We start from the raw sequence: 27,930 nt of genomic DNA, 5'->3' as shown, positions 1-27,930 counted from the left end.
TGTCCCTTTTTTGCTCTGTTTTCACCATATGATTATCATAGCAAATAATTTGATCCTTGCAGCATGGAAACATTCTCACTCTTCGAACAAGACCCTACTTTGTTGTTTCTTTCTTTATCTATGCACAACCGGACCAGACAGTGCACACCCTCTAGTCACCAATATGACATTTTGGATAAGATATGTTCGAAATTGTGAAGCCTTGAAAATACTTCGAAATTTGAATACAGCTGTACGATTTCCATACCGTCCATATACTTTAGTTTGATTAAATGTAAGTCAAACTGTAGCATTTTTAAAATGAAACGCGCCTTGTATTTATGAGCAGAGAGAGTAATAAAGAGAGTGGAGCCATGTTGGCCGAGGTTCACTTGCCCCTTGTCGAATTCATGACTACTTGGCTTGGGGTCCTCAGTCCTCTGGCCTTACGGCCTGGCACATCAGTATAAACTCTCGTGGTGTCCCGTTGATATCCAAATGGTCCTCCACACTGTGACAACAGTGTATCGATCATGTCAGCCTGTGAGTGTGCAATGAACTACCATGAATGGCACACAGCCATAACGTGAAAACGAGAAGGCAGCGAACATGGCATGGCTACATCATGTACTATCTCTTAAACGGATTTGATCATTAAGGTTGTCCGTTCGAAATCCTTGTAGGGTCATCTGATTGTTACACATGAGATACGAAAACTTTGCACGGTCCAACTCACAACTTTAGTTTGTCTAAAAAAAACTTTGCAAGACGACCTTAATTTCCCATCGAAATAATGTGATGTATCAAAGATAAATGTGGTGATGTATATGGTGCACCCCTCTCATTTTCACACTGGACCCAGGGGTAGATGCAGGATGGTAAACTAGGGGTGCTCGTTTTCCCCTCTTCTTCCTCTTCTTGATTTCTTCCTCTTCTTCATCTATAGCTACATTTTTTTTGGGGGGGTTGGGGGGGGGTGGCTTTGGGAGGCTCCATGGCTGGATCCTCACTATTGCCGTGCCCTAAAAGACGAGCAGATTAGAACACAATGTATAAAGCTTGTTTGGAATGAAGGAAAAGAAATAAAAAAGGAAACAAAGGGATGACAGATAGAGATTATGACAAAATAGAGGAATGGAAAATGAGGCTAGGCCAAGAAAGCTTCTTTTTCTCTCCCTCCGTCCACTAAGTTGCACCTCGCTTCGACCCTTGTTTGGTTCACAAGGGCTAATCATTAGTTCCATCATAGTAAATATTTAGATGCTAATTAGAAGGATTAAATGTAGATTAATGATAAAATTCATTTCATAACTCCTAGGCTAATTCACGAAATGAGTCTGTTAAACCTAGTCAGTCCATGATTAGCCAATGCGATGCTACAGTAACTATGTGCTAATCATGGATTAATTAGTCTTAATAGTTTCATCTCGTGATTTAGCCCTAGACTTCTACAATTAGTTTTATAATCAGCTTATGTTTAATCCTCTTAATTGGTATAAAAATATTCGATGTGACCGGGCTAATGTTTAGCCCTTGTATCCGAATGAGGAATATTTACTGTTCATGTTTCCTGTGGTTCAAAGGGAAAGCATAGGAAACTTTCCCGAGGAACCAATTCCTCCAAAATCCTTTGAAGTTCCTTTGATCCAAACGGTCCTGAAAACAATATCTGTGTTTCATGTTTATATTTAAATTAAGCTGCCATAAAAAAAAGCAAGGATTGTACTTTTGTCAGACTTGGTGCCATATGCTGTCTACTTGCCACATAAATCAGTAGTGTACCTGCAGGACATATGATATGTTTTTGCCACTTGTCCCAAGACCTTGACTTCGTGATTGCAGAATAATGGCCTCCCTAGATCCATGTTGCCTGGCAACAGGATGCTGTGTTGGATCGAGGCTTATACTGACACGTTGTCCCTGACTGCATTGCTTGGAAGAATCTCTTGAATTCTTTATGTATTATTGGGCACACTTTCGGCGAGGGTAAAGTGTGAATGAAGCAATTTCTGGGTCGGCACAGATATTGTTGGGTGATTGTTAGTCCTCCGTTCCAAAATATAGGTCGTTTTGCCTTTTCTAAATTTATAGTGTTTGCTATGTATTTAAATATAATATATGTTTAGATACATAGTAAAATATATAAATCTAGAAAAGTCAAAACGACCTACATTTTGAAACGAAAGGAGTACTTGTTTTCTTCAGCATCGCCCTTTGTACTAAAAAAATCCTAATTTTATGTAGAGAAGATTCTTTCTAAAAGGAAGCATGTACTCAAAGAATGTGGTGATGTATTCAAAGAAAAAATAAAGGCTTTAAGAGTATGATCAAATTAGAGTAAATTGTACCCACCATACAACTAGTATGGTTTTATCACTTTGGCCAAAGAAGTTGTAAAATATGCAAATGGGTGTATGAACGGTCTTATTCATACGTGCACCACACTACCAAGCGTATTTTGCTACGCCTGATGATGCATTATGAGTATATATATGACCGTCCCGGTGGCGGCGGCAGCTCGTGGCTAAGCCGAAGTTGGCTCATCAGCTCGCTATGTCACCCTTTCCCATCTCCCCCCCCCCCCACCTCCCTCCTCCCCCGGCCTCCAAACCTTGTTGTTCCTCCTCTGCCGCCAACCACCGGGTTAAATCTATGGCTGACCTTTGGAGCCGGCACTCCGGCGGCTCCGTTGTGTCTTGTGGCCATGCACATGGGCCATGGGCTCGTGGTTGCGCTGCCACCGCTCGCCCCAGGTGCGAGCCACTGGTAGCTCGAGTGGTGGGGGCCATGGCCACACCTTGTCCACCGCTACTCTCGGGTGTTCGGGGGCCACCGCCACAGTCGCTTGCCCCAGGGAGCTGTGCCTCGCTCTGGGGTATTGTGCCTCGTTCTCGGGTGGCCTGGGGAGTAGGACTCCTAGGGGCTGGTTGCCGGCCTCCGACCTGGGGTGTCGACCTCCAGTCGCCCGTCTGGGCAGTTGGCTTCTACTACCCACTGGCCACCCCTTCTGGTGGAGGTTTGGGTGCGGTGCTAACCGGCGGGTTCTGCTGCATCGTGGTGGCATTCGGCTCTTATGAGGAAATCGAGTAGTGGATGCGAAAGCCTAGGGTCCACTTGCCGGCAAATTATGGAGATGCCCTTGGTTTCGTTTACCTTCTTGGAGGTGTCATTCTTTCCCCTTTTCCCTCCTCTCCGGTAAGCTTTCCATGTGAAAGCCTTGACCATGTTAGTCGAACAACGACTGTGCCTGTGGCGTTGCTCCCTCTCTTGAGGCATCGTCTTGGGAGCTCTACTGGTGGTGGTCGTCTACTCTCCTCAGAGAATTTCCATTTCTACGCCTACCTTCGCTTTGTTTTGCTTGCATCATCAGGGTTGCGTTGGTCATCAGCCGGCGGATGATTTGCCACCCTTCTCTTTGTTGGAGGATACTTTACCGCCGTTTCTGCTATGGCGGATGCTTTGCCGCCATCGCCCTGTTGCATTTTTTGAAGATCGTTCTAGGCGGATGCTTTACCGCCTTGATTGGTTGTTGGGTGGATGCTTTGCCATCTTTGTTGTATTGTAGACCTTGCACCCTTAATGTTGTGGTATGCTTTAGCAGGTTGAGTGATGTGGTCGTGGCTAGGTTTGTGGGTTCTGGTGAATCTCCTCCCCTGATGTTCTTGCTATTTTTCTTTGATGTTGGGGTGGCCTGCCACTTGCTTGGTGGTACTCTGCTTCCACCTTAATAGCTTCTGCCTATCAAGATTTGTAATGGTCGTATTGCGTTTCTCTTATTGAAATATCTGTCAGGCACATTCGCAAAAAAAAACAACCGCAAAATTAAACCATAGAGCTTTTGCACCAAAAGAGGCTGTTCATTTTTTTAGCCTGTTACACTTTATAATTATCATAGGAAATAATTCAATGCTAGTAGGAATTTGGAAAAACTCTCATGCGTCAAGCAAGAAAATAGAGACATTTTAAAAAATGTGTAGATTTAATAAAAAGTGCTTTATTGGATTCAATCATCCATATTACCAAGGCTATTACTCTGCCACCACGGAGTTAGGCCTCCCCAACAATAGCACGTCAGCTAGCTTAGAGCTAGCTGACATAGGATTGCTGCCGATGTGGATGGGATTGAAATTGCAAAAACCTTCGCGCTAGCGTGGGATCAGTAGACAGACGAAATTGTGCACCGAGGAAACTGGGTCCCACCACTTGAGTATCTGTTTCTCACCCTACAGCTCTTCTCTTTCCTGGAGCCTGGAGGACCCCGCTGCTGCCCAAGGAGAGAGAGCTGCATTAAGTTACTGCTGTTACTTGGGCCTCTTCCATGTCAGCTCATGCTCCATGTCAGCTAGCGAAGTTGCCGACCCTGTTGGACACAGCTTTAAGGACTATAAAACAAGATAATCAATATACAGTAACTACATGTTTCTGGGGAAAAAAAGTAACTACATGTTTCTGGAAAAAAATGTAAGAATAATGTGGTCGTGTTTTATAGTGCCCTCCACCGAGATCGCTTGGTTCACTTTATGAGTTTTGGATGCAGTTTGTTGCTAAACCAGTATTTTGGTTGCTACTTTCATTTTTCTTTCTTTCTTTTAAGAGAATCCGGAATTCTGAAGTTTGGTCATACAAGAAGTCAAGAACACAACTGGAAGCAGTCATGCATTAGATCTGGTAACATTATTGTGGTGTTCTGAAAGGCCCAACATATGAACAGCATCGACAGACAGGTCCAACAGCAGGGTGGCAGCATAAGCCCAGGAACAGGAACTGATAATTGAACCCAACCCAAGGAGAATACTGTTCAAGGGCGACCAAAATTAATTGATATACAAGACTTGATTAAGCTCTGGTCTAAAAAAGACTTGATTAAGCTTATAGGAACAAACATTTACTGAATTTGATTTGGTTGGCAAGGCATTATGGTGACCTTCCCTATAAATAATTGATATTGAATCGAAGTGAGCCCACGGCCCACATACCAGTTTAATAAGAACAGAAAAATTAATAAGAACAAAAGGCAAAGAAATGTATCAAATGTACATGCAACTACATTTTGCACGAACGTGGTACTAATTGCGCGGAGGTGCTTGGCTACTCGATGTGGTACTAATTAAACAGTTCGATGCAGAGGACAAGCATGTTAGGGAACTGTTTCCGCCCAAGTCAGAGCGACGACCAGTACCATACGTCCACACCTGATTTCAGCGTGCTATTAATAAAGTTTACCGAAAAAGATTTCAACGATTTTGGTCATGGTGAGCCAAGCTCGGGCAGAAATGGTTTTTGTTTTTAAGAACATACAAGAAATGATTTTGCTGGTGGTAATGTTAATGCACTATCTATATAGTTAGTATATTTATGCTTTTGGTGGTAGATGGCAGGTATGCCGTACGACATGGCTTGTGTTTCTTGGTAACTACTGGCAAGACCAGGAACGTCTAGATTCAGTGTTGAAGATAACACGGGCGACATGCATGTTGGGGAGAAGAACAACAATTTTGCTTGGACAGTTGGACTCCTCACACTGCAAGTTATTGTTCTGCAGACTGCAGTTCTCAAATTTTTCGAACGAAGTCCGGCTGATTAGGCATTAAGCTGAAGTGCAACTATGTGTTTAATGCCACGTCAGCACCATCTGTTAGGCGATTGGTGATTCGAGTCAACGTTGCCAAGAGCAAATTTAGGAGAATGGGCGAGACATCCTTCAAACTTTAGGACTAGTGATGAAATTTTGTCAACGAAATACATTATGATGGAGAAATGGCTGCAGTTGTTGGCGCGCCCATTAATTTGGTTGTGTGATTTTTCATCAAAAAAGTTGGTTGTATATATGATCTTAAATTTGGTGCTTATATTTACTCCGACGGCTGTGTCATATAACTAATAAACCGGTATTTTGGCTTGTATCAAGGACCCGAATGTCTACATTGTTATGCTCGACGCAAGAGTTTATGAAACAAAGAATCAGGGTACAGTTGGCGGGCTGGACTGTAAGGCCACTTCCAATGAGAGTTTTATAAGGGTTTCATGCACATTGATTATAGCATGCCATGTAGGATTATATGACGACATGACATAGAATTTAAGAAGAAAGAGAAGAAATCAGTTTTATCTAGATGAAACTCTCTCTACACGAATACAAATACTCTATGAGTTTTAAAATTAAATGCAACATAGATCTCATGAAACCACAACATTAAATTATGCATTGAGAGAGATAGTTTCAAACATTGTTTCATAGTCTTTTTTGCTTACATGGCTATGTTGGAAATATCAACATAAAACTCTCCACTGAGATTAGCCTAAGTACCGATGACCCGGAAAAACCAACATCAACAAAAAGGATAAATACTAATTGTATGGCCCATCTGTAAGGTCTTAGCCAAGCATTAGAAATTAGAACTCTATTGTCAACAGCCTTAAAACTCCACTATCATTCAACATAATAATTTACTAAATTTTATTTGATTTGGTTGGGGTGTGCCAGGCCTAGGCAGTAGTGCAATACCTGGGCGACACAAAAGAGTCCTAATGGCAAACCACTATTGTGGACTCTCCCCCATAAAAAAATAAATTTAATATCAAAGTGGGCTATGCCCATATATTAGATATTAAACTGATAAGAACAGATACTACACTTGATCTTAGCCAAAAGGCCGAGAAATGTACGAGTTGCAATGGTTAGCTACAACTTCTTTTATAGCGCACAGTCATGGGTGTACCCCCTAGCTACTCGATGTGGAACTAATTAAACAACTACTGCTGTACACCTCTACCAAAGATCTCCTTGCTCCCCCGTGGGCTGTAATACTTGTTGAGCACTATACTTGTTTGCTGGGCCCAATTATTAAGGCCAGCCACAGTCAATCAGCTGGAGAAGAAATTATTTATCTTTTCCTTCCTTTTTGAGCTGTTAGGTATGTGGATGGAGCCTTTGTTGTACACATATTACATTGATGGCAAAATAAAATAAGATCTGCCCCGAAACGATAGGGCGGGGTTAGACGTCGCTTCAGGCGACATTTGCGCCAAAGCGTCACCTGAAACGAAATTAATTTCCTCCTCGAGAGATTTGAGAATGTGCACGTTGCTTGCTGCTGGGCCGAATCTCAGGCCCGTTACCAGAATTTTGTTCCGACTGTTTCCGCGTTAACCGCGCGTTACCGATTCTAACATTAACTCATCAACTAGCAGTCCGATCTTGCGAACGCTTCGGTGCAAGAGATATTGCAGTTAAAGATGCTACATCTACGCCTCGGCATCCGCGAGCAGCGTTGAGCTGTCGATGGATTTGCATGTCATGTGGGAGGCTTGCATGCGCGTATGCGAATGGATTTGCATGCAGCAGAGGTAGAGTGTGTCAGCCCATCAGGCTTGCTTGCGTGGGAGATTATGACGCAGAATTAATCAGCCAGTGGCGTTAATCGAGAAATATTAACTCACAGGAGAGAAGATTACTGTGTATTTAACTATCTCCTTGGTCTGTGTACCCAGATGAAATACGACATCTAATAAAAAATGGAGGGAGCATTACTTTTCTTAACAGATGATTAGTCCTTTCAATAATAAATGCATGCATGCAGATGAAGATAAATTGATGATATCACTCACATGCAAGGGGAGTTCACACTCAAAAAAATCTATAAATCTTAAAGTGTGCGTCCAAATTAAATTACAATTGCACCATTATCTTTTTTATGATAAGATCTTTAAAACAAGGCATCACTTGCTTATGTTTGCATGATTTTTTTAAAAAATATTTTTAATACTAAATAATTATTTTCAACTACTGGGAACAAATATTTTAACAACATGAATAAATTATTATATTCTATGAACAGAAAATTAAACATGACAAACAGATAATAATGTACTACAAACAAAATTTTAATGAAAAATATCGCAAACAAATAGATCAATGTTATAGAACAATTTAACCTACAAAGGGAATAAATAATTTAACATTGTGAACAAATTAGTTATATGCAGAAAAATAATTTTACATGAAGAACAAATGCAGCTACGTACGCGAACAATTTAATCTACACGGCAAATAAATAATTTGACATTGGGGATAAATTAGTTACACATAGAAAAATAATTTTACATGAAGAACAAATGCAACTATATAGTAAAAATATTATCATGAGCATGTATACACGTGCTAAACAAGTTAGTATATAAAGGAAATAATCATTTCACATACCAACTTATGAGTCTGCAATACAAATAAATTAGAATACATTGTATGCCTCCTTATTAAAATATGCACAAATAATTTTGTACTACTATAGCAAAGGATAAGTATAGATCGATTAACGTGTGATTATATAAAAAATAAATATGGTTAATATAAATTATAAAATAATAAATTATAAATTCAGGTAAAAATTATGTATGTGACGTTCATAATCAGAAAATAAAATTAAGAGAGAATAATAAATAAAAAGATGAGGATAAATAAATTAAAATTAAATGGATGGAAGGAACTAGGAAAGAGAAAAAAGAACGAGAGAAGAAAATAAGAAATATAGAACATGTACAGAGAGAGAAAGAAAAACAAAATGATAGAGGCCGCATAGCGAAAAGCATGTAAGTTGCGCTCATCGTAAAAAATAATAGAACTTGTCAGACTTCCCACCTAATCTGGAGAACAAAACGAACCATAATAATATATATTGGGCCAAATATGTCATCGAATCAGCCCAAAAGTGAGGTACTTCAGGCGATGGATCACTAGTTTGTAGCACGAGCGACAACTAGTCTCTTCGATTATATATTACTTGAAGCGACAGTTTTGAAACCGTCACCTGAAGCGCGTACATAGATAGAATCTTGGGCTCTAATTAAGCCCATTTAAGATTGACTGTTTTGCATTATACTTTCATTTAAATAAAGAAAACCCTCTCAAAAAATTAAATAAAGAAAAAAGATATAAGTATAAAATTGGGCATCCAAATTTAATTTGAATTGCACCATTATCTTTCTTATAACAAGATCTTTAAAATAAGAGCTCACTTACCTATGTTTGCATGATATTTATTAAAAAAAGTTTAATACTGAATAATGAATTTCAGCTACTGGGAACAAATATTTTAATAAGTCGAACAAATGATTATTTTCTATGAACAAAAAGTTAAACAGAATGAATAAATAATAATATACAACGAACAAAATATAACAATCACGAACATTTGATTATATAGGATAAATAATAAAAAATAAATATTGCGAACAAATGAGTCAACATCACGGAATAATTTAATCTTCAAAGCGAACAAATAATTTGGTGTTGCGAACAAATTGGTTACACACAGATAAATAACTTTATTTGAAGTTAAATACATTTACATCACAAAAATTTATTTTTATAAACATATTTATACCTGCTAAACAAGTTAGCATATAGAGAGAAAAAAATCATTTCACACACAAATTTATGAGTTTACAATACAAATAAGTTAGTTTACATTGAGTATCAATTATAAGTATATTTAAAATAAAGAAAGAAAATAGAGAATAAAAAGAATAAACGAGAAGCAAAGGAAAACAGGTTAAATACCCTCCGTCCCACAAAAACAAATCACTTCAGGATTCAAAATTTGTCCCAAAAGCAAGTCATCTTACCCTATTTGGAAAGTGCATGTGCACGTAAAATTCAATTAGTGCTAAATATGGGTACGGAAATTGTCATTTTGCCTTTATGTTAGTTTGTCCTAAAATTCTTAGAATGACTTATTTTTTTGAAACGGGTGAGTACAATTTAGACACTCACGCAACGCACGCACGCTCACTCCTATGAATACACGTATGCAAGCATCTTCGAAAATTGAGCCGGCAAATCTCTCAAGATTTATGAAGTCAACACAGGCGCTTCACGTCGACGGGAATGTCGCCTACCACTAAAATCACAACACCATAAAATTTTGGAATATTTGCTTCCACTGGGAGTCAAACCCAGGACCTCATGTGCTACCGAGGCTTTTATGACCACCAGGCTACATGCCCTTTTGCCACTACCACATCCTCTAGCTTCAAAACTACCACCATAATTTCACAAGTTGAGCATTGCTCAATGGTTAGGTTTCTGCTTATTTTTTAGAGTAGCTCAAGCAATGTCTTTAAATCGAACCATCTAAAGCCTTTAAATCGAACCCTCTAAATACTAGATGGCGAGTGCCTCTATTTTGTAGGGACCTCCAAATTTGTTTAACTTCAGCAACAACCCTCAATTCTAACATATAATAGAGGTGTTCCTAGAGATCCCCTAGGAATTGAGGGCAGAGAAGGGAATTTGGAGGCCTCATCGGAATAGATGGCCTAGTAAAGGGTCTTCTGAAGTGTATTGTTTTACATTAGCCCTCTAAACTTATGATAGAGATTTGTTTAGAGTTTCTGCTAGAGTTTCTCTTATTAGATCATATGATGGGGAGAGCTGTCCATTCGAGTTTGAGTTCCCGACTTAGTATGGGTGTTCAATTTTTCTTATTTTTTTTACAGCAGCAAACAACATTATTCTTTCAATGATAGGTAACATGACAATCGATAGTTAGGCTTACGGGCTGACTACGTTAATCTTAAAAACTGCTAGCACATTCTTTCAGAGATGCTTATAGAGGCAGCGTGAGCTTGTACTCTTATTTGAGTGTGAGTGGGTATATGTGGTCGTAAGCGTCTATGATGTATTTTCGTAAAAAAGATCAACCAACATGACATGAGGTCATAGAGTGGACCACAATGTCAGTTTGAGGTGCCACTCAAACAAAACGGTTGCTAACAGTATTGTTTTGCATTTCTTCTATCCACTCTAAGTATAACCATGTTAAAATTACCATACCCCCCCCCTCTTTCAATGGTGGATCACATCACCCCCCTCAACTTCAAAACAGGGTTTCTCACCACTCACCTTTGCAAAACCAGACATTTAACCCCCCAGGGTGGTTTTGCAGTCTGATTTTGGTATAGTGGCGCGATTTTGTCTTTTTTTTCATTTTTGCTGAATTTTTATAAAAGTTATAGTATATCACAAAAAAATCATGAAATAGGAAATTAGTTTTGGACTCCACATGAGTAGATCTACATAGTGAACATATAACATGGCATGCTTTAGCAAAAAAAATTTTGTTGTAGCTTTAGATATATGCTCTTCTGCAATTAATCGGAATAATTCATAGATGCAGTTTCTATCATCCAGTTGTGGTGAAATTTTTATGGTGGGTGAATTATTGTATTATTGAACTGTATTAAAAATTTCATACTCATTGAATTATGTATAACTTAGTTATAGATTTATTATGTATAACTTAGTTATAGATTTATTTAGGTTTATGCTTGTTAAATCTATACTTTATCTATAACTAAGTTATACATGATCCAATGAGTATGAAATTATTATTACAGTTCAAGCATACTATAATTAGCACACCATAAAAATTTCACCATGATTGGACCATAGAAGCTGCATCTATGATTTATTCCAATTACTTACAGAAAAGCATAGATCTAAAGTTACATCAAAAAAGTTATACTAAAGCATAATATATTATATGTTCACTGTATAGATCTACTCATGTGGAGTCCAACAAAATTGAATTTTCTATTTTATGATATTTTGTGATTTACTATAATTTTTAATGTTTTGGCGGACATTAATAAAAAAGAAAGAGATAAAATCACACCACCATACTAAAACCGGGCTGCAAAACCACCTTTGGGGTTATATATCTGATTTTGCAAAAGGTTAGAAATCCGATTTTGTAGATTAGTGGGTGATGTGATCGATCATTGATACGTTGGGGGGCTTATATAGAATTTTTCCATTGAAATTTTCTCCACATTGAATAACAATGGTAAAATTACCATAGTCTATTTATGAAACTGAGAAATTGTTCGGATAAACTGTGTTGATTCATGCACACAAATTGTTGCTGGGTTTGGTGCCTCCCGCGCTGGCGAGAGGCCGTGCAAAGGACACAAACAAGGGTACTTTGGGAAAACTGGATCGAAAACGAACAATAGTGTGCCACGACAGGAATGATGTACCTTCTGTAAAGAATTACATTACATGCAACTTGTTCTTGACAAGTTGAGTTTATTTTTACACGACGCCATGGCATCATCAAACACATGGATCCATGATCGATGCACCCACCCCATCCATAACCTAATAAGCTACCAACTGATCTTCCTCACGCATATACATCCAACCACATGTACAGACACCAACCTGGACATGATTCACCTAATTCTGAATTCACAGGGCACATGCTGCAGTCGCATGCAAAGGTGACGCCGCCGTGCTCGCTTCCACCACGGCGGTGGCCGGGGCGCCGCCGCCGCCGGCCGCCGACCGCTTCAGGAACTCGATGCAGTCGTCCACCGCCTCGCTCCGGTACGAGTCCGTGTACGCCACGGACGCCGCTGGGCTCACGCGCGCGGCCGCTCTGGAAGGCGTCGCCGTCGCCGCCGCTGTCGCCGTCCGCCGCAGGGTTCCCGGGGCGCCCTTGGCCGTCGTTGTCGCCGTTGACGCGGCCGACAACATCGCAAGCCGCAGCACGACGTCCCGGACGCGGTCCAGCATGGACACCTGCTGCGTGGCAGCGACTCCCCGGCGGGATCGCCGGCCGCCGCCGCCGCGCAGCCTCGGGATGCAGGTGACCGTCGCCTCCTTCAGGTTGAGGTGCTCGGCCTGTAGGTTCATCTTGTTGGATAGATGGATCTCTCTCAAATCTGTGCTAGCTACCCTCTCTTGCTTTTCTTGGGCTCTTCTTGATGAACTTGCCGCTCTGCCGGGTTTCATGGCCGAGCTTTATATATATGTACAAGGAAGAGAAGAGCCATTTGATTCTTGGCCTGTCAACACTGGATTTTAGCAAGAAAAAAAAATATATTACGATGCTACCCAACTTGCTGATTCACATGTTGCACGCAAAGCAAGGGCAGACCAGCAGTATGTTGCATATCTTTCAGTTGCATGATTGATTGTACAGACAATCAGGCTTGTTCGTATCTGCACCGTACTAAAAAAAAAACTTACATGTATTCCCTCGATATCCGGATGTCCCTTCTGTAGTGTAAACCATTGGGCACAGAATGTAACACATTTACACACACAGAGATGCCACTTCCTAGAGATGTAAAATGCATGCAACCAATTACAGAAAATGCAAGCCATAAATACATGAAGCAATTGGAGAAGAAGACCCCCAAATAAAGGGCTTCCTTCTGATGATAGTGATATATTACTGTCTAATACTAACTGGAACAGAAGTATAAAACATGAAACCATTTACGAAATAACTTCGCATAGAGACTATGGTTAGTAGGTGCCTTTCTAGAAGATTTGGTTGAGTCAACAGTCATCCAAAGGAAGATCAACACCCTACAAGATACTTATACACTAGTGTGTGTGCTCAATTTGTTAATTTTGAACTCAGGCTCATGCTGTCTTATGCATGACCATGTGGTAGAAGATGCCAAATCAGTGAGACACAACAGCCCTATTTGGAGGATCGGATTCCTCACTTTCAGCAATTTGACCCCCAATTATCAAGCTGACCACCCAATTAACTAGACCATCAAATAAATGTGGCTCTCTAATAATTTAAACGTTAGCAGATAAGACGAGCTACATCTTCATCTGATTGTACGTGTTTAGCCCATTATACTAGCTGTTGGTTACAGATTAGATTCCCCAAATCTGAAAAAGCAGGGAAGATTCAGCAAGTAGAAACTTAAGTTATTCCAGAGAAAATTTTGTATTCATTAAAGAAGAGCCCTATGATCATTTTTGGCATCAAAATTTTGAGACCCATCCAATTTGCCACTTGTTATCATTTGGCAGTAAACTTTGCCCCCTAAAAATTAAACACTTCAGTTTTCTGTTTATTTCAATAAATTAAACAAGGCACACATGATGTCGCTGGGCAGTGTGACAATGGGTCATTGTGTGGCCTGAAATGGAGATGGAAATGATTTATGGGGTCAAGAAGTAGAGAATAAAAGAACATATATTATTCAGATGAAGGGTAAATTTTCCATTTTTCACCCTACTAGATAATTAACCAAGAAATGACAAAAGAAAAGGAAGCCCCAAGATCATATAGTGATATAGCGAATGCAAGCCAAAGGTTTGAATTCATTATCTTAGTGATAAGTACATAATTTTCTCTTTGCTAGAGCTGTATGGTGCAAACGTAGTACGTTTTGGGCATGGTCTATGAGTTCTCGCATCATGTTTTTTTTAACATCCCATAATTTTTACGAAATATTATATAGAAATAATGTGAATTTTTAAAAACTTTTGTATGCAAGTGCAAATACTTAGAACAATATAAGGTTGACCTCTTCCACACCTCAGTTTTCCTAGTGAATTAAAAACAAGTCAAATATAAGGATAGTTTGTTAGTGTGCAAACATTTTGGAGTTATTTGAAATCTTTTGAATCTACATTGTTTGAATGGCTTTGAATGTATTTGCTTGAATTGCGTGGCTTTTGATTTGAATCCAAACATTCAAATCAAAAGCAAAATGCTAACAAAAACCCCCAAACCGACCTTGGGCTCAACCCCTACCTAAACCGGCCCAGCTCAGCCACCCCACCTACCCGTCATGCGTGGCCCAACCTGCACACCTGGCCCATCCCCGCACACCCCAACTCGTCGCCGGCCCAAAACTTGCCTCACCCTTCTTTCCGCCACAGTCGCTTATGAGTGGGTCCCACTCGTCGGGGGCACCTGTTCCCCTTTCTCCTTTCTCTCACTCATCTCTCTACTTTACGCCGACGACCGTCTCCGTGCACCCGCCTTTCACGCCGACGCCACTCAGCCTCGCTTGCGTCAACGCTGCCCCCCCGCGCGCTTGTCCCCACTCCACGACACGGGCTCGCAACCACCCGCGCCTGCCCTGTCGGCCACGACGCCACGCCGTGCACCCGCCCGCTCGCCAGCCGTGTGGACGCGCGCCATGCGTCTTGGCCCAAACGCCAAAATCTGGCGTGCCATGGCCTCGCAAACCCTAGAGCGTCGCCCATAAAGCCCCAATCTGTCGCGAACCCTTGCCTCGGTGCTTTTCCTTTCCGCTGCCACCACAGAGGAACAGAAGAGGGGGAAGGAGTAAGGGAAGAAAGGGAGGGATAAGAGGAGAAGAGGAGGAGGAGGAGGTGCGCTCGGAGCCGAGGAAGGAGAGAAGCAGCTGGAGCGCGAGGAGGCCGCCGCCGCCGCTGCCGAAGCTTCATCATGCCGTCATTGATCGACGACAGAGACGTACCCACGCGGCACTACATGGTCACGACCTCGCCCGCGTCACCTCGCCACGGCACCAAGCACCGCGCCTCTGAACCCGACCGGTGAGCCGCCATGTTCCGTCCGCCGCTCCCATCCCCTGTCTTTTTGTCCGGCCGCCGTGCCGAGGAACCTCCCGTAGAAGAGCCGTAGGAATCCCCGTACTACTCTTGTGCAGGAGCCCGCCGCCAAGCCGTCTCCTTTCCCACTGCCGCGTCGCCGCCGCAGGCCCGGGATGCCGGCGTCCCCCGCGTGCTCACACCTCACATGCATTGTGGGTCTGGAACGCCCAGACTTCGCGCACGCGAGCCCCCTTGCCTCGTGGCGATGCCGTCCCTCCACTATCTCGTTGCCACGACCACGCCACAGGACTGGTAAGCCAGAACCCCCGCACGCGCATCCGCGCATGCCCTCTCCCGGCCTCGCCTCGCCATGGTAGCCGTTCCGACACGCCATGGCTTCGCCGGTGCCAGCGTCCTGACCGGCCAAGGCCATGCCTTTTTGGCATGTTCGCCCATGCGCAACCTTGACTGCGCACCGTGTGGCCTCGTCGTCACCTCACCCACGCGTTGCACCACTGTGGCGCCACCGTCAGCCGCACCACCGTGCCTTGGACCTGGTGGACACGCGCATGGCAGCGACGTTGCATCGCGGCGCGGCCAGGCCATTCGGGCTTTTCGTCGAACAGCCTGATGTTGCTCCCTCACCAGACTGAACCAGCACATGAAGAACCACACACACACACGATCCACACCGGATCAGGGCTTTAGCCACATGGGATCCCGCACCCACTGATACCCGAGTCCCGCATGTCAGCATGGGCCGGCACTATTGCCCAGTGGGTCTCCTCTGTCGGAGAGAGAAAGGGTGAGAGAGGAAAAATCGAGATGGGCCGTGGCCTTGGCTTTGAGCCTGACAAGTCGAGCCGGCCTACGAGCCAAACAGCGAGCCGGCCTTCCTACGCGTGAGCCGACCCATCTCCGTGCCAGCCGGCCTGGCAAGCCGAGCTGAGCCACCTTGGGCCGAACCGAGCCGGCCCATGCATGACCTTTCAGCCCAGTGAACCGAGCCATCTTTTCTTTATAACCCCGCTCACACGTGGGTCCCACCTGTCAGTGAGATCTAGCGGCTGACACATGGACCCTATGAGTCGTGGTCCTGTTAACTAGTCAACGGCCAATGTTGACTTGGTCAACGCTGACGTCAGCAGGGCCCACTGCTGATGTCAGCAGACCCGACCCCCCCGATGATGTCATGCTGCCAGAGGCTGCCACACTGACTGTGATTTTCTTTTTCGTAAAATGATTTATTAATTTTAGAAATAAATTTAAGTTTCAAAAATTCATAATAAATTAACTAGAGCTCCGAAAATTATGAAACCAGTTTCATAATCTTTCTAAAATCATGATCTACCCAATAGAGTAGGTTTTGTTGTGATTTGAATCTTATTTGGATACTTTTGTGCAATTTTTCCCTTTGGCCCCTATATTAATACGTAATTACGAATAGGCCCCTAGCAAGGAGGAGCTGATCGACGCACCGGACGCCCAGGAGGCCCAGGAGGACATCCGAGAATATGAGAAGCACCCAGAGACCTAAGACGACTACGAGAAGTCTCAAGTTCATGCCCATATATGAATTGATTACCTATTAGGCATTGCTTGCTAGATCTGCTATTGCTTTATTATTGTTATGAGAAGAACTTGCATAGCCATTTGTATGCCCTTATTCCTTGAACTCCTAATATATACCATGTTGAATGGTTGATATGCTTGCATGTGTATGTGTGGGATTTCTCGTGATATGATAGTCTTGGCGTGAGTGAAGATCCACCATACATCAGGAGTTGGTGATTAGGGCTTTTAGCTGGGGGCGAGTGACTGGCTGGGATGAGCGTTTGGGCACATCCTGCGGAGCACCCATGGCGGGTGCAGGGTTTAGGAGAGGCACACCCGTTGTGGGTGCCTATGGAGAGGCGATACATGTTATGGGTGCCTTTGGTGGACCTCTGCGGAGGACTGCGCGAGGAGATGCTTGCCCCGGCATATGAGGACCGGTTGGGGTAACTATGATTATTGGGACTTTGTGAGCATGCACACCACTTATCCACTATGTGGGTGCATCCGGTCCGAGGCTAGTAAGTGTGGTGCCAAACCTGTAGGCGAATGTAGTATCAGTGTAGGGGAAGCAAGTGTTGGCCTGGTGTTCCCCGACTAGCGGGATTCGTTTGGACCCTATTCTAGATGGCTTCACAGTCCAGGGGCGACCTTGTGCGAAAGGACGTGCCCAAACCCGGGAAAGCAGGATGGTACCATGGCGGCTAGTTCTTGTTCTCAGTAGACCGGTGTCTCATCATCAGTTGGTTAGCTACTGGTTGGCGGCGTTTTGAGTGGGTCCAGGTGTACAATCCCTGTAGGGTGAAAACTATACGTATAGCCGTGTACTCGGTCATGTACATCCCTACTCTTCTGTTACTTCTATTAGTTAGTGTTACTTGATATCTCTACCTCCCTCTAGTCTACTTTCCTGCTCGGACAACAATTGAGGTGCAAGAAGAGGGAGTTCTCGCACCGACTTGGATGGGTATCAGGGACTTAGGTGAGTCTCGAAGGTGTGAGTTGACCAGGAGTCTAGGATGCTGGTATGGCTTGCGCTAGGAGATCTGGCTGATGCTATACTTGTTGATGCTACGCATAGGAAACCATAGCCATATCCGTTAGCTATTCTTTATATACTATATTGCATCCACCTAAAGCTTGCAGACGGATGGTGATGTGAGCCTATCCCGTCCTTGGGGATAGTTTGGTAGATGCAGGATCTGATTCGAAGACCGACGACGACATTAAAGGAAGGACTAAGGATGACTCGTGCTTCGCTCAAGTTGCCTACAGGAGAAGGACATCAAGATGGAGGAAACCCAGAAGTCTAGCTACCGCTTCCGTGTTCTGTTTGTTTCTTTTAGCCCAATGGGCTTGTATCAGATTTTCGTACTACAATCCACTGGATTATGCAATAATTTAACTTTGTTGTGTTTTATCGCAAAGTACGACTGTGATATGTAATTGAAATGAATTCTGTATATGATAGCTATTGATCCAGGGACTATCACGACAATACAGGGAGTCGGGTTCTCCTTTCAGGAACCCAGTTCGTTTCATTTTTGCACTATTGTAATCTCATCTTTTGTAAGTATGAGCTATGGCCCATAGAAAACCCCATTAGTCAGTTGTGGGCTTGTGGCATCCAAATAACTAACCATCCAACAATGCGGTTATTAACACTATTTCAAAAAAGCTTTTTAGAGGTAGGTAAAAACGTATTTTTAAGGGTGGGTGTGGTACCCACCCCTAATTCTCGCAGTTAAAAATGTTAATTTTAGGGCCGAGTAATGCGCCCGCCTCTAAAAATATTTTTTAGGGGCGGGTCATGGCGTGACCCGCCCCTAAAATTAATTTCTAGGGGCCGGTCATACCATGACCCGCCCCTACAATTCAGTGTCCAGAAAATAAAAATGGTCCAAAAAATCAAAAATAGCAAAATAAAAAAGAAAAAACATCCTACCAACCAGCCACCACCACTAGCCGTACGGTATCAAGCTACTATTTTTTTTTGAAAATATACACACATGCAACACCTTGGATCCGAACCGCCTACCTCAAGCCTCGCACGTACGTTTGTTATCACCACACCACACAATCACTTGTGACTCTTTGGGACATTCTATTCTTTTAAATTAACTTGAAATTGATTTGGACGCCATCATCCGGCCCTACAATTGCATTTCTACGGGCGGGTGACGCTATCACCACCACTAAAATTATTTTCCTATTTTATCTCAAAATTCATTTAATTGTTACATATAGCAAAACAAATCAAAAAATGTGAAACTTCTACACTATTGTTATTGTGAACTATAGAAACAAAAAAAATATGCCAAATATATTTGAGTGTATATAAAGGTTAAGATTATGGAAACCTTAAATCATGAGATGCTATATAGTTATAGCTATCAGAGAAATTATAATAATTTTTTTGGACCATTAAATGACCTTAAATGAAAAAGTTGTCAACTACAAGTTTTAGAGCTCATCATTCTCTACAGTTTTGCTATAAAGTTTGACTTCATCCGAAATCATTTGAAAAAATTATGATGCTTTTGGCGTGAAACCATTTGTAGAGGCGGGCCATGCAATCACCAGCCCATAAAAATACTTTTTTAGGGACGGGCGAGGCCATGACCTACCCCTACAAATGCCATCATTTTTAAGGTCGGTTCTTGGCATCATCCGTCCCTAGAAATGCTCTTTTTTGGGTCGAGTGATGCCATTAACCGCCCCTAAAAATTGCGCTCATTTTCAGGGACGGGTGAGTGGTGACCCGCCCCTAAAAATATTTTTCTAGGGGCGGGTCACGTGCTACAGTAATCTCACTCCATTTGTAGCAACGGGTGAAATTTTGGTCCGTCCTTGAAAAATGGGCCGTTCCTACAAATTATTTTTGTAGTAGTGTAATTTAAACATCCGCATATGATACGAGCTGTCTTAATGCAGTTCTAAGATCGGGTACCCAAGATCTAGAAGGTAGGAAAGATTCTACAAGTAGCATTATGATTTGTTCGAAAGGTTTTCTGTATTCCCATCAATGCTTCGTTTGTTTTGGCCCGGGTAGACCAGGAACGCGGCATGTTCCACTTGGATCGACATGAGCCGGTTCGACATCAGATCTGACCAAGAGTGGCTGTTCGGTTAGATGCTGCCCGGAACGAAAAGTGATCAATCCAGGCCTTTTTCCCCTTCTTGGCTAGGAATGGAGACGGACCATTATTTGCTTGGATGGTTTCCATGTAATGTCCCGTATTTTTACAGAATGTTATATAGTGCAAAAATATGAAATTTTAAAAACTTTTTGTGTGGATATGAAGATAGCTAGAAATAATATAAGGTCGGTTCATCTCCCATCTCAAACTCTTAGTAAAATAAAATTTAAACTTAAATTAAGGATGATAATGTTAGCGTGCTATATTTGGAGTTGGAGTTTATTCGTATCTACCTTGTTTAATTTTGGTTTGAATGATTTATTTTTAAATTGTGTGGCATCTGATTTGAATTCAGCCATTCAAATCAAATGCAAAAACTAACAAACCCTTAATCCACTAAAGGCCAAAAACCCAACCCCTACCAGCTTTTCGGCCTGCTAACGCCAGCCCGCACCGGCCCAATCACCTCTCCCTCACCCGCTGGCCCGAACGGCCCGTTCCGGCCCAGCACGCCGCGACCTGCCCAGCTCAACCCAGTTCCTGCCGCACCCCTCACCCTTTCGCCACACCTGCTGACACCCCGGGCTCGCTCGTCAGCGGCGCCCCTGTACCTTTTTCCCCTTCCACCCGATGCCTCTCTGCTTTTCGCGGATGATGCCGCCGCTCGACCCGCGCGCTCCACCTGCTTCGGCGCGACCGCCTCCGCTCCGCGACAAGGGAGCGAAGCCCGCCTGCCGCCTTTACCTTTACGACCTTGACCGCCCGCGCTCCGCGTCGCGAGCCCCCGACGTCGAGCCGCTTGATCCCGCCGTGCGTCCGTGGCAAGGACGCCGGAAATCATCGTCCGCCCACGCCCGGTCTCGCAAACCCTAGAGCCCCCTCTATAAAACCCCCAATCGGACGCCGCAAACCCTAGACGCCACCTCGTTCGCCTCAATCGGCCGCCGCCGCTGCAATCGAGAAGAACAAGGGAGGAGAGGCAGGAGCAGAGGAAGAAGAGGAGAGGAGAGGAAAGGAAGAAGAAGCCAAGGGAAGGAGCTGAAGAGGAGGATGACTGCCGCCGCGGCACAACGCCGCCGGCCATCACCAGGCCAAGGAGGGAGGTGGAGACGCCGCCGCCACCGCATCGAGCGTGCAGAAGTGAAGGACGCCATCGCCGAGGACTTTCTCACGCCTGCGCCGAACGACAACACTAGTGCTGCGGTTCTCCCTGCACTGCTATGAGCCACCAGCCTCGACTCGCCACCGCGTCACGCCTAACCTCCACGAGCCTGCCGGTGAGCTCGCTGCCGACGCCGCCCATCCGAGGAACCCTCCGTAGCTAGCCATAGGAACCCGGCCTATCCTTTCTTGCAGGGACCCGAGGTCTGTGCCTCAGCCGTAGCCCCAGCTGCCATCACCCTCTTCCCCGCCGCGTCGCCGCCGCGGGCCCGGAACACCGGTGCCTCGCGCGCACGCGTCGTGGCACTGGAACTCACCTAGTTGTCGCGCGCAAGAGCCCCCACAGCCGCACGCGACCGCTTCACCTTCTTGTCCGCCGTCGGAGCGCCTGAGCCCTGCTGGTGCTACCCTGGCGGTTCTGGTCGCCTAGAATGCTGCGAACACATGCGCACGGCTGCTTGCACGGACCAAGGCCCCGCCTTTTGGCCTGGCCGCAAACACCGACTCGCCACGCCGTGGCCCTGCCCGGGCGTCCGCTAGCACCAGCCAAGAGTAGCCTTTTTGGCTTGTTTTGCACGCGCACAACCTCGCCGTCACGCGCCCTGACCCCGCCGCACTTACGCCGCCGTATGGCCGCACCGAGGACCCGCCACGGCTGTGTCCAGGCATGCACACACACCTCACCGAGGTCGCGTCGCAGTGGTTCGCGCGCCCACTCCGCACCTCACGCGCGCACTGGCCAAAGGCCGAGACTTTTGGCTCACGCGCACGCGCACACCACACCCATACTCCGCACCGCCTCGACCAAAACCCCCTTGAACACGAACACCGTCGTGCCGTCGCATTCGCCACATGGCCAGCCCGTCCAGGCATTTCGTCGAACGCCCTGAGGGCGTGGATCACGCACACACCCACAATCTGGTCGACCGCACACACGACCACGCAGACCTGCAGCCGCACCGGATCCGGACTGGCCACACTGGATCCGCCCTACCACTAACAGGTGGACCCCACCTATCAGTGGTGGGAGAGAGAACCGCCCCGCGGGCCCAGCCTGTAAGAGAGATAGAGTGAGAAGGAGCCGTTCGGGCCGTTGGCCTTACTTTCGGCTCGACAAGCCGAGCCGAGGCTGAGCCAGCCTGCGAGCTGTTTCCCCTAGCCGGCCCGTTCCTGAGCTGAGCCGAGCCTAGCCTTTGGAGCCGAGACACGAGCCAGACCAACAAGCCAAGCCGGCCCATTCACCTTTCAGCCCAGTGGACCAAGCCGCCCTTTCTCTTTTCTTTCTTTTAAACCCTTTTTAACCCGCGGGACCCACATGTCAGCCTCTGGTGTGAGACTGACTGGTGGGGCCACTGACCCGGGGACCCCGCTGACCAAGCATTGACCGTTGACTATGTGTTTTCCTTTTTTCGAAAATGATTTATTCCAGAAATAGTTTTAGGCTTCAAAAATTCATAATAAATTAATTGGAGTTCCGAAAATTATGAAACCAGTTTCATAATTTTTCTAAAATCATGATCTACCTGTTAGAGTAGGTTTTGGTGTGATTTAGATCTTCTTTGGATACTTTTGTGCATTCTTGCATTTTGGCCCCTATAGTAATTCGTAATTGCGAATAGGCCCTTAGCGAGGAGGAGCTGATCAATGCCCCGGACATCCAGAGGACCTAGGAGGACGTCCCGGACTACGAGAAGACTCCGAAGACCTAGGACAACTACGAGAAGTCTCAAGTTCACGCCCATTTATGAATTAATTACCCATTAGGCATTGCTTGCTAGATTGCTATGCTTTATTATTTGTTAATGAGATAAACCTGCATAGCCACTTGTGTGCCCTTATTCCTTGAACTCCTAAATATAAACCATGTTGAATGGTTGATATGCTTGCTTGTGTATGTGTGGGATATCTGAGATTGATAGTCTTGGCGTGAGTGGAGATCCACCATATCAGGAGTTCGCGATTAGGGCTTTTAGCAGGGGGCGAGCAAGTTGACATTGCCGGGGGTGTGTGTTGGGCACACCCTACGAGCACCTGTTGTGGGTGCATGTTGGTGTCATTGGACACGATTGGACTCTTGAGGTGTTTTGTGGGCCTTACCTGTAATGGGTGCCATGACTTTCCTATTAACATAGGCCTACACCAGGGGTCAGCATTGAGCTCTTATTTATTTGCTTTAGTGATGGATGAGGTCACAAGGGATATACAAGGTGAGATCCCTTGGTGTATGCTCTTTGCTGATGATGTGGTGCTAGTTGACGAGAGTAGGGCAGGGGTTAATAGGAAGTTAGAGCTGTTGAGACGCACGTTAGAGTCGAAAGGGTTCAGACTTAGTAGGACCAAGACCGAGTACATGATGTGCGATTTCAGCGCGACTAGGCATGAGGGGGGAGATGTTAGTCTAGATGGGAAAGTGGTGGTCCAGAAGGATACTTTTCGGTATTTAGGATCGGTGCTACAAAAGGATGGCGACATTGATGAAGATGTTAGGCATAGAATTTCAGCTGGCTGGTTGAAATGGCGGCAAGCTTCTGGCATCCTTTGTGATAAGAGGGTGCCACAAAAGCTAAAAGACAAATTCTATAGGACAGCAATTCGTCCGGCGATGTTATACGGTGCTGAATGTTGGCCTACAAAAAGACGACATGTGCAGCAACTGAGTGTAGCAGAGATGCGGATGTTGCGGTGGTTTTGCGGGCACACAAGGAGGGATAGAGTCCGGAACGAAGTTATTCGGGATAGGGTCGGGGTGGCACCAATTGAGGAGAAACTTACTCAGCATCGGCTGAGATGGTTTGGACATGTCCAACGAAGGCCTCCTGAGGCGCCGGTGCGTAATGGGGTTCTTGAGCGGGTCGATAATGTAAAGAGGGGTAGAGGTAGACCTAAACTGACGTGGGATGAGTTTGTTAAGAGAGACCTTAAGGATTGGAATATCTCTAAAGAGATAGCTTTGGATAGGAGCGCTTGGAGATTAGCTATCAATGTGCCTGAACCTTGAAATTTTTTCTTTCGGATTTCATCTCTAGCCTACCCCAACTTGTTGGGGAAAAAATGCTATGTTGTTGTTGTTGTTGTTGTTGTTGTTGTTGTACCTGTAATGGGTGCCATACGCAGACCGCTGTGGCGGATACGCATGAGGACGGAGATGCTCGCCCTGGCATATAAGGAACCGATTGGTGTAACTATGATTAGCGGGACTTTGTGAGCGTGCACACCACTTATCCACTATACGGGTGGATCCGGTCCGAGGCTAGTAAGTGTGGTACCACGCCTGTAGGCGGATGTAGTATCAGTGCAGGGGGAGCAGGTGTGGACCTGACGTTCCCCGATTTGCGGGATTCATGGGAATCCTATTCTAGATGGCTTCACAGTCCCGGGGTGACCTCTTGCGAGAGAACGCGCCCAAACCCGGGAAAGCAGGATGGTACCATGGCTGCTAGTTCTTGGTCTCAATAGACCGGTGTCTCATTGTCAGTCGGCTGGCCTCTGGCTGGCAGTAATTTGAGTGGGTCCAAGTGTACAACCCCTGAAGGGTGAAATCTATACGTATAGCCGCGTACTCGGTCATGTACATTCCTACTCTTCTGTTAATTCCATTAGTTAGTGTGCCTTGATATTTTTCTACCTCCCTCTAGTCTACTTTTCTGCTTGGACAGCAGCTGAGGTGCGAGGAGAGGGAGTTCTCGCACCGACTTAGTTGGATATCAGGGACTTGGGTGAGTCTCGGAGGTGTGAGTTGACCGGGAGTCCGGGATGCCGGAATGACCCGCGTCAGGTAACTTGGCAGATGCTATACTTTGTTGATGCTTCGCATAGGAAACTCTAGCCTTATCCATTGGCTATTCTTTGTATTATATTGCATCCACCTAAAGCTTGCATACGGATGGTGACTTGAACCTATCCCGTCCTTGTGGATAGTTTGGTAGATGCAGGATCTGACTCGATGATCGACGACGACTTTGAAGGAAGGACTAAGGACGACTCGTGCTTCGCTCAAGATTGCCTGTGGAGGAAGGACATCAAGATGGAGGATGCCCAGAAGTCTAGCTACCGCTTCCGTGTTCTGTTTGTTTCCTTTTAGCCCGATGGGCTTGTATCAGAATTTCGTACTACAATCCGCTGGATTATGTAATAACTAAACATTTGTTGTGTTTTATCGCAAGGTATGACTGTGATATGTAATTGAAATGAGTTCTGTATGTGATAGCTACCGATCCAGAGACTATCATGATGATACAGTGAGTCGGGTTCACTTTTCGAGAACCCGGTTCGTTTCATCCCAGGCATGAAATGAATGACACCAAGTGAGCTAATTCCAGACCCGAATTGATTCATTTCCTGGATTGGACCCTCAGCTGCCGAACGAGGCCTAAGGGCAGCTCCAGTGTCGGCTTCGATTTTGGAGAGGAAAACATCGACCGCAAGCACGGTTCGAGACTACTGGCGTGGAGTTCGACTGGTGGGACCCAGTGGAACATATAAAAATTGAGAATATTTCCTATCCTGGCTTGTCCTTTGCTGGTCGCTGCGCCTGTGATGAATTATTTATTTGCTGAAGTCGAACCGAGTCTCGTGTTCGATTTTTATGTCTAACAACGAGCAGTCGAATCGTCTCGGTTCGGTTTTCCACCCTCACGATTCGATTTTGTCCAACGCTGGAGCTGGCATAAAGAAGAGAGCCATATTATCTCATCTGGGCTTGTGGTTTTATTCTCCACGTTGCAACTATTCATTGTTTCTTGCCACTACAAAACATCCCTCATGGCATGATGCTTCACTTTGTTCATTTTGCAATTGCTCATTAGACTGAGTTTCTCTAATTTCCTTTGTGCACTTCCTGTCATAGAGTAGCAAAAATGTAGAACAAAAACTAAAGTTCACTAGAGTTTTTGTGTTCTTTTCAATAGGAGAAGGTGTCGCACTGCAGTAGCAAAAATGTAGAACAAAAACTAAAGTTCACTAGAGTTTTTGTGTTCTTTTCAATAGGAGAAGGTGTCGCACTGCAGTAGCAAAAATGTAGAACAAAAACTAAAGTTCACTAGAGTTTTTGTGTTCTTTTCAATAGGAGAAGGTGTCGCACTGCAGGGTAGCGGAGTGCGGAGCTTGATTTTTATATGAAAGTAATAATTATTAAGATTTGTTTTGTTGAGATTGCACAATACAACTCAAAAGACTAAGCTCTACCGCTATAAACATATGTACGCAAGCCTAACCCTATGAGCATCTTTGAAGACTAAGCCGGTAAATCCTCGAGATTGACAAAGTCACCACAATGTCGCCTACCAGTGCCGTTAAATCCTAAAATATTAGCTTCATGGGGAGTCGAATCTAGAATCTGAGGTGTTACAGATACTTTTGTAATCACTAAGCTACAAAATCTTTGACAGTAGGAATAATTATGTCATGATGGTTTAAGATGAAGTTCTTCTCACCTTAAACACAACCCTCATAGATGCCCGGCCTGGTAGAGGTCATGGAGGTTTTAGATGGGCCTTCATATAGGAATGTAGGATGCTTGATTGCGACATGTGGACCGAATTGGAATAAGGCCTGACGTCTTCTGCAATATACCTTGTTCCTTTTGGTTTCCTTCTCCTTTTCTTAAGAAGTACTCCCTCTATATCTTAATAGATGACGTTTCAGACCAAAAAATTGCACTAAAATGAACTAACATTTCTTGTCTTAACGACAAGTAAAAAGATATGGAGGGAGTAGCTAGCTACGGGTAGGCCAAATTAGGCCTACTAAGGCCCAATCAGGAAGCTTCAAGGCACATCCTAGTCTTAGCGATATGCCGTCTTGTCTTTCTGTCCAATTTGATGATTGGAGATTTTGGATTTTTCTCGGTGCACTTGCTGAAGAATCACATGAATTTGAGTCTTGTATTTTCTTTTAATCTTGTACTGGCATTATACTAGTTTGTTTGTTTTTGCTGGTACTACCAAGACTTCTGGATGTACATAGAGCTGTTTTCCACTCAATATGACACCAATTGAGCGATCACATATTCCAGTATGCAATAATGGACACTGCGAAGTACATGGTACCGTGTTTATAGGGTACATACAAACAGTTCTCCATTAGACTAGGATGCCCTTGTCTCCTACAGATGTTTGGCTGCCCTTAATTTCGTAATGTTTTATCTATTTCTACTTGTGGTGGTGGTTATGAGCATCTGAATGTCTAGTTAATATAAGTTGACAAAAGCACTACGGACTCCATGTGTCTGCGCTAGCTGTTAACTAACTAGCATGCATTGCTTTAATTCAATCCATTATTTTAATTAAAGCTAAGAGAGATGTGTGTAATCAACAAAAAGGACTGGCCGCAGCGATGGCTGCTAATCATGTGTGTTCACGCTCTAAAAAAACCATTTGTGTTCGTGACCTTAGCTTCTGAACCCTCCATGCAAAGATTAACTTTTGGACGAAGTTTGTGGATTTCTCAGTTAACGCCAGACACCTGTTACTGACCACACAGTAGCAAAGATTAACTAAGTATATCCTAGCTAGTAAATAGGCTCATAAAGGATGGATAAACAACCATTATCCAGAAACTAAAGTCACATCACTCATCCGACCAAGTTGCACAACTTTAGCACTAAATTAAAATCGATCTGCAGTAGGATAGATTTTACGTACCTTCAAGCATGTTTCTTTAGTTCCTCTACACGTTAGATGTTCCTAAAGATCCCAACAACAACAATGGATCATCGATGAAGTCAATTAGTAGCTGGTAGTGACCACCTGCTTCGTT

General features: G+C 44.4%; 1 protein-coding gene and 1 non-coding gene across 2 annotated transcripts; both read right to left on the bottom strand.

Annotated features, from left to right (window-relative positions):
* Window positions 1-6,449: 6,449 nt before the first annotated feature.
* On the bottom strand, window positions 6,450-6,641 carry LOC120684089. Its single transcript, XR_005679074.1, has one exon. It is a non-coding gene; the product is annotated as a U2 spliceosomal RNA (small nuclear RNA).
* Window positions 6,642-12,084: 5,443 nt separating this feature from the next.
* LOC120682080 lies at window positions 12,085-12,744 on the bottom strand. The gene has a single exon (XM_039963831.1). The coding sequence runs from the start codon at window positions 12,674-12,676 to the stop codon at window positions 12,230-12,232; it is 447 nt and encodes a 148-aa protein (XP_039819765.1). The 5' UTR covers window positions 12,677-12,744; the 3' UTR covers window positions 12,085-12,229.
* Between the last annotated feature and the right edge of the window lie 15,186 nt (window positions 12,745-27,930).

This window comes from Panicum virgatum, chromosome 7N (assembly GCF_016808335.1).
Source record: "Panicum virgatum strain AP13 chromosome 7N, P.virgatum_v5, whole genome shotgun sequence".
NCBI classification, from domain to species: domain Eukaryota; kingdom Viridiplantae; phylum Streptophyta; class Magnoliopsida; order Poales; family Poaceae; genus Panicum; species Panicum virgatum.
This window is presented reverse-complemented; position numbering and strand designations above follow the sequence as displayed.

Coding starts and splice junctions, on each gene's coding strand:
- LOC120682080 (XM_039963831.1), bottom strand. CDS start 12,676: ATGAACCTACAGGCCGAGCACCTCAACCTGAAGGAGGCGACGGTCACC.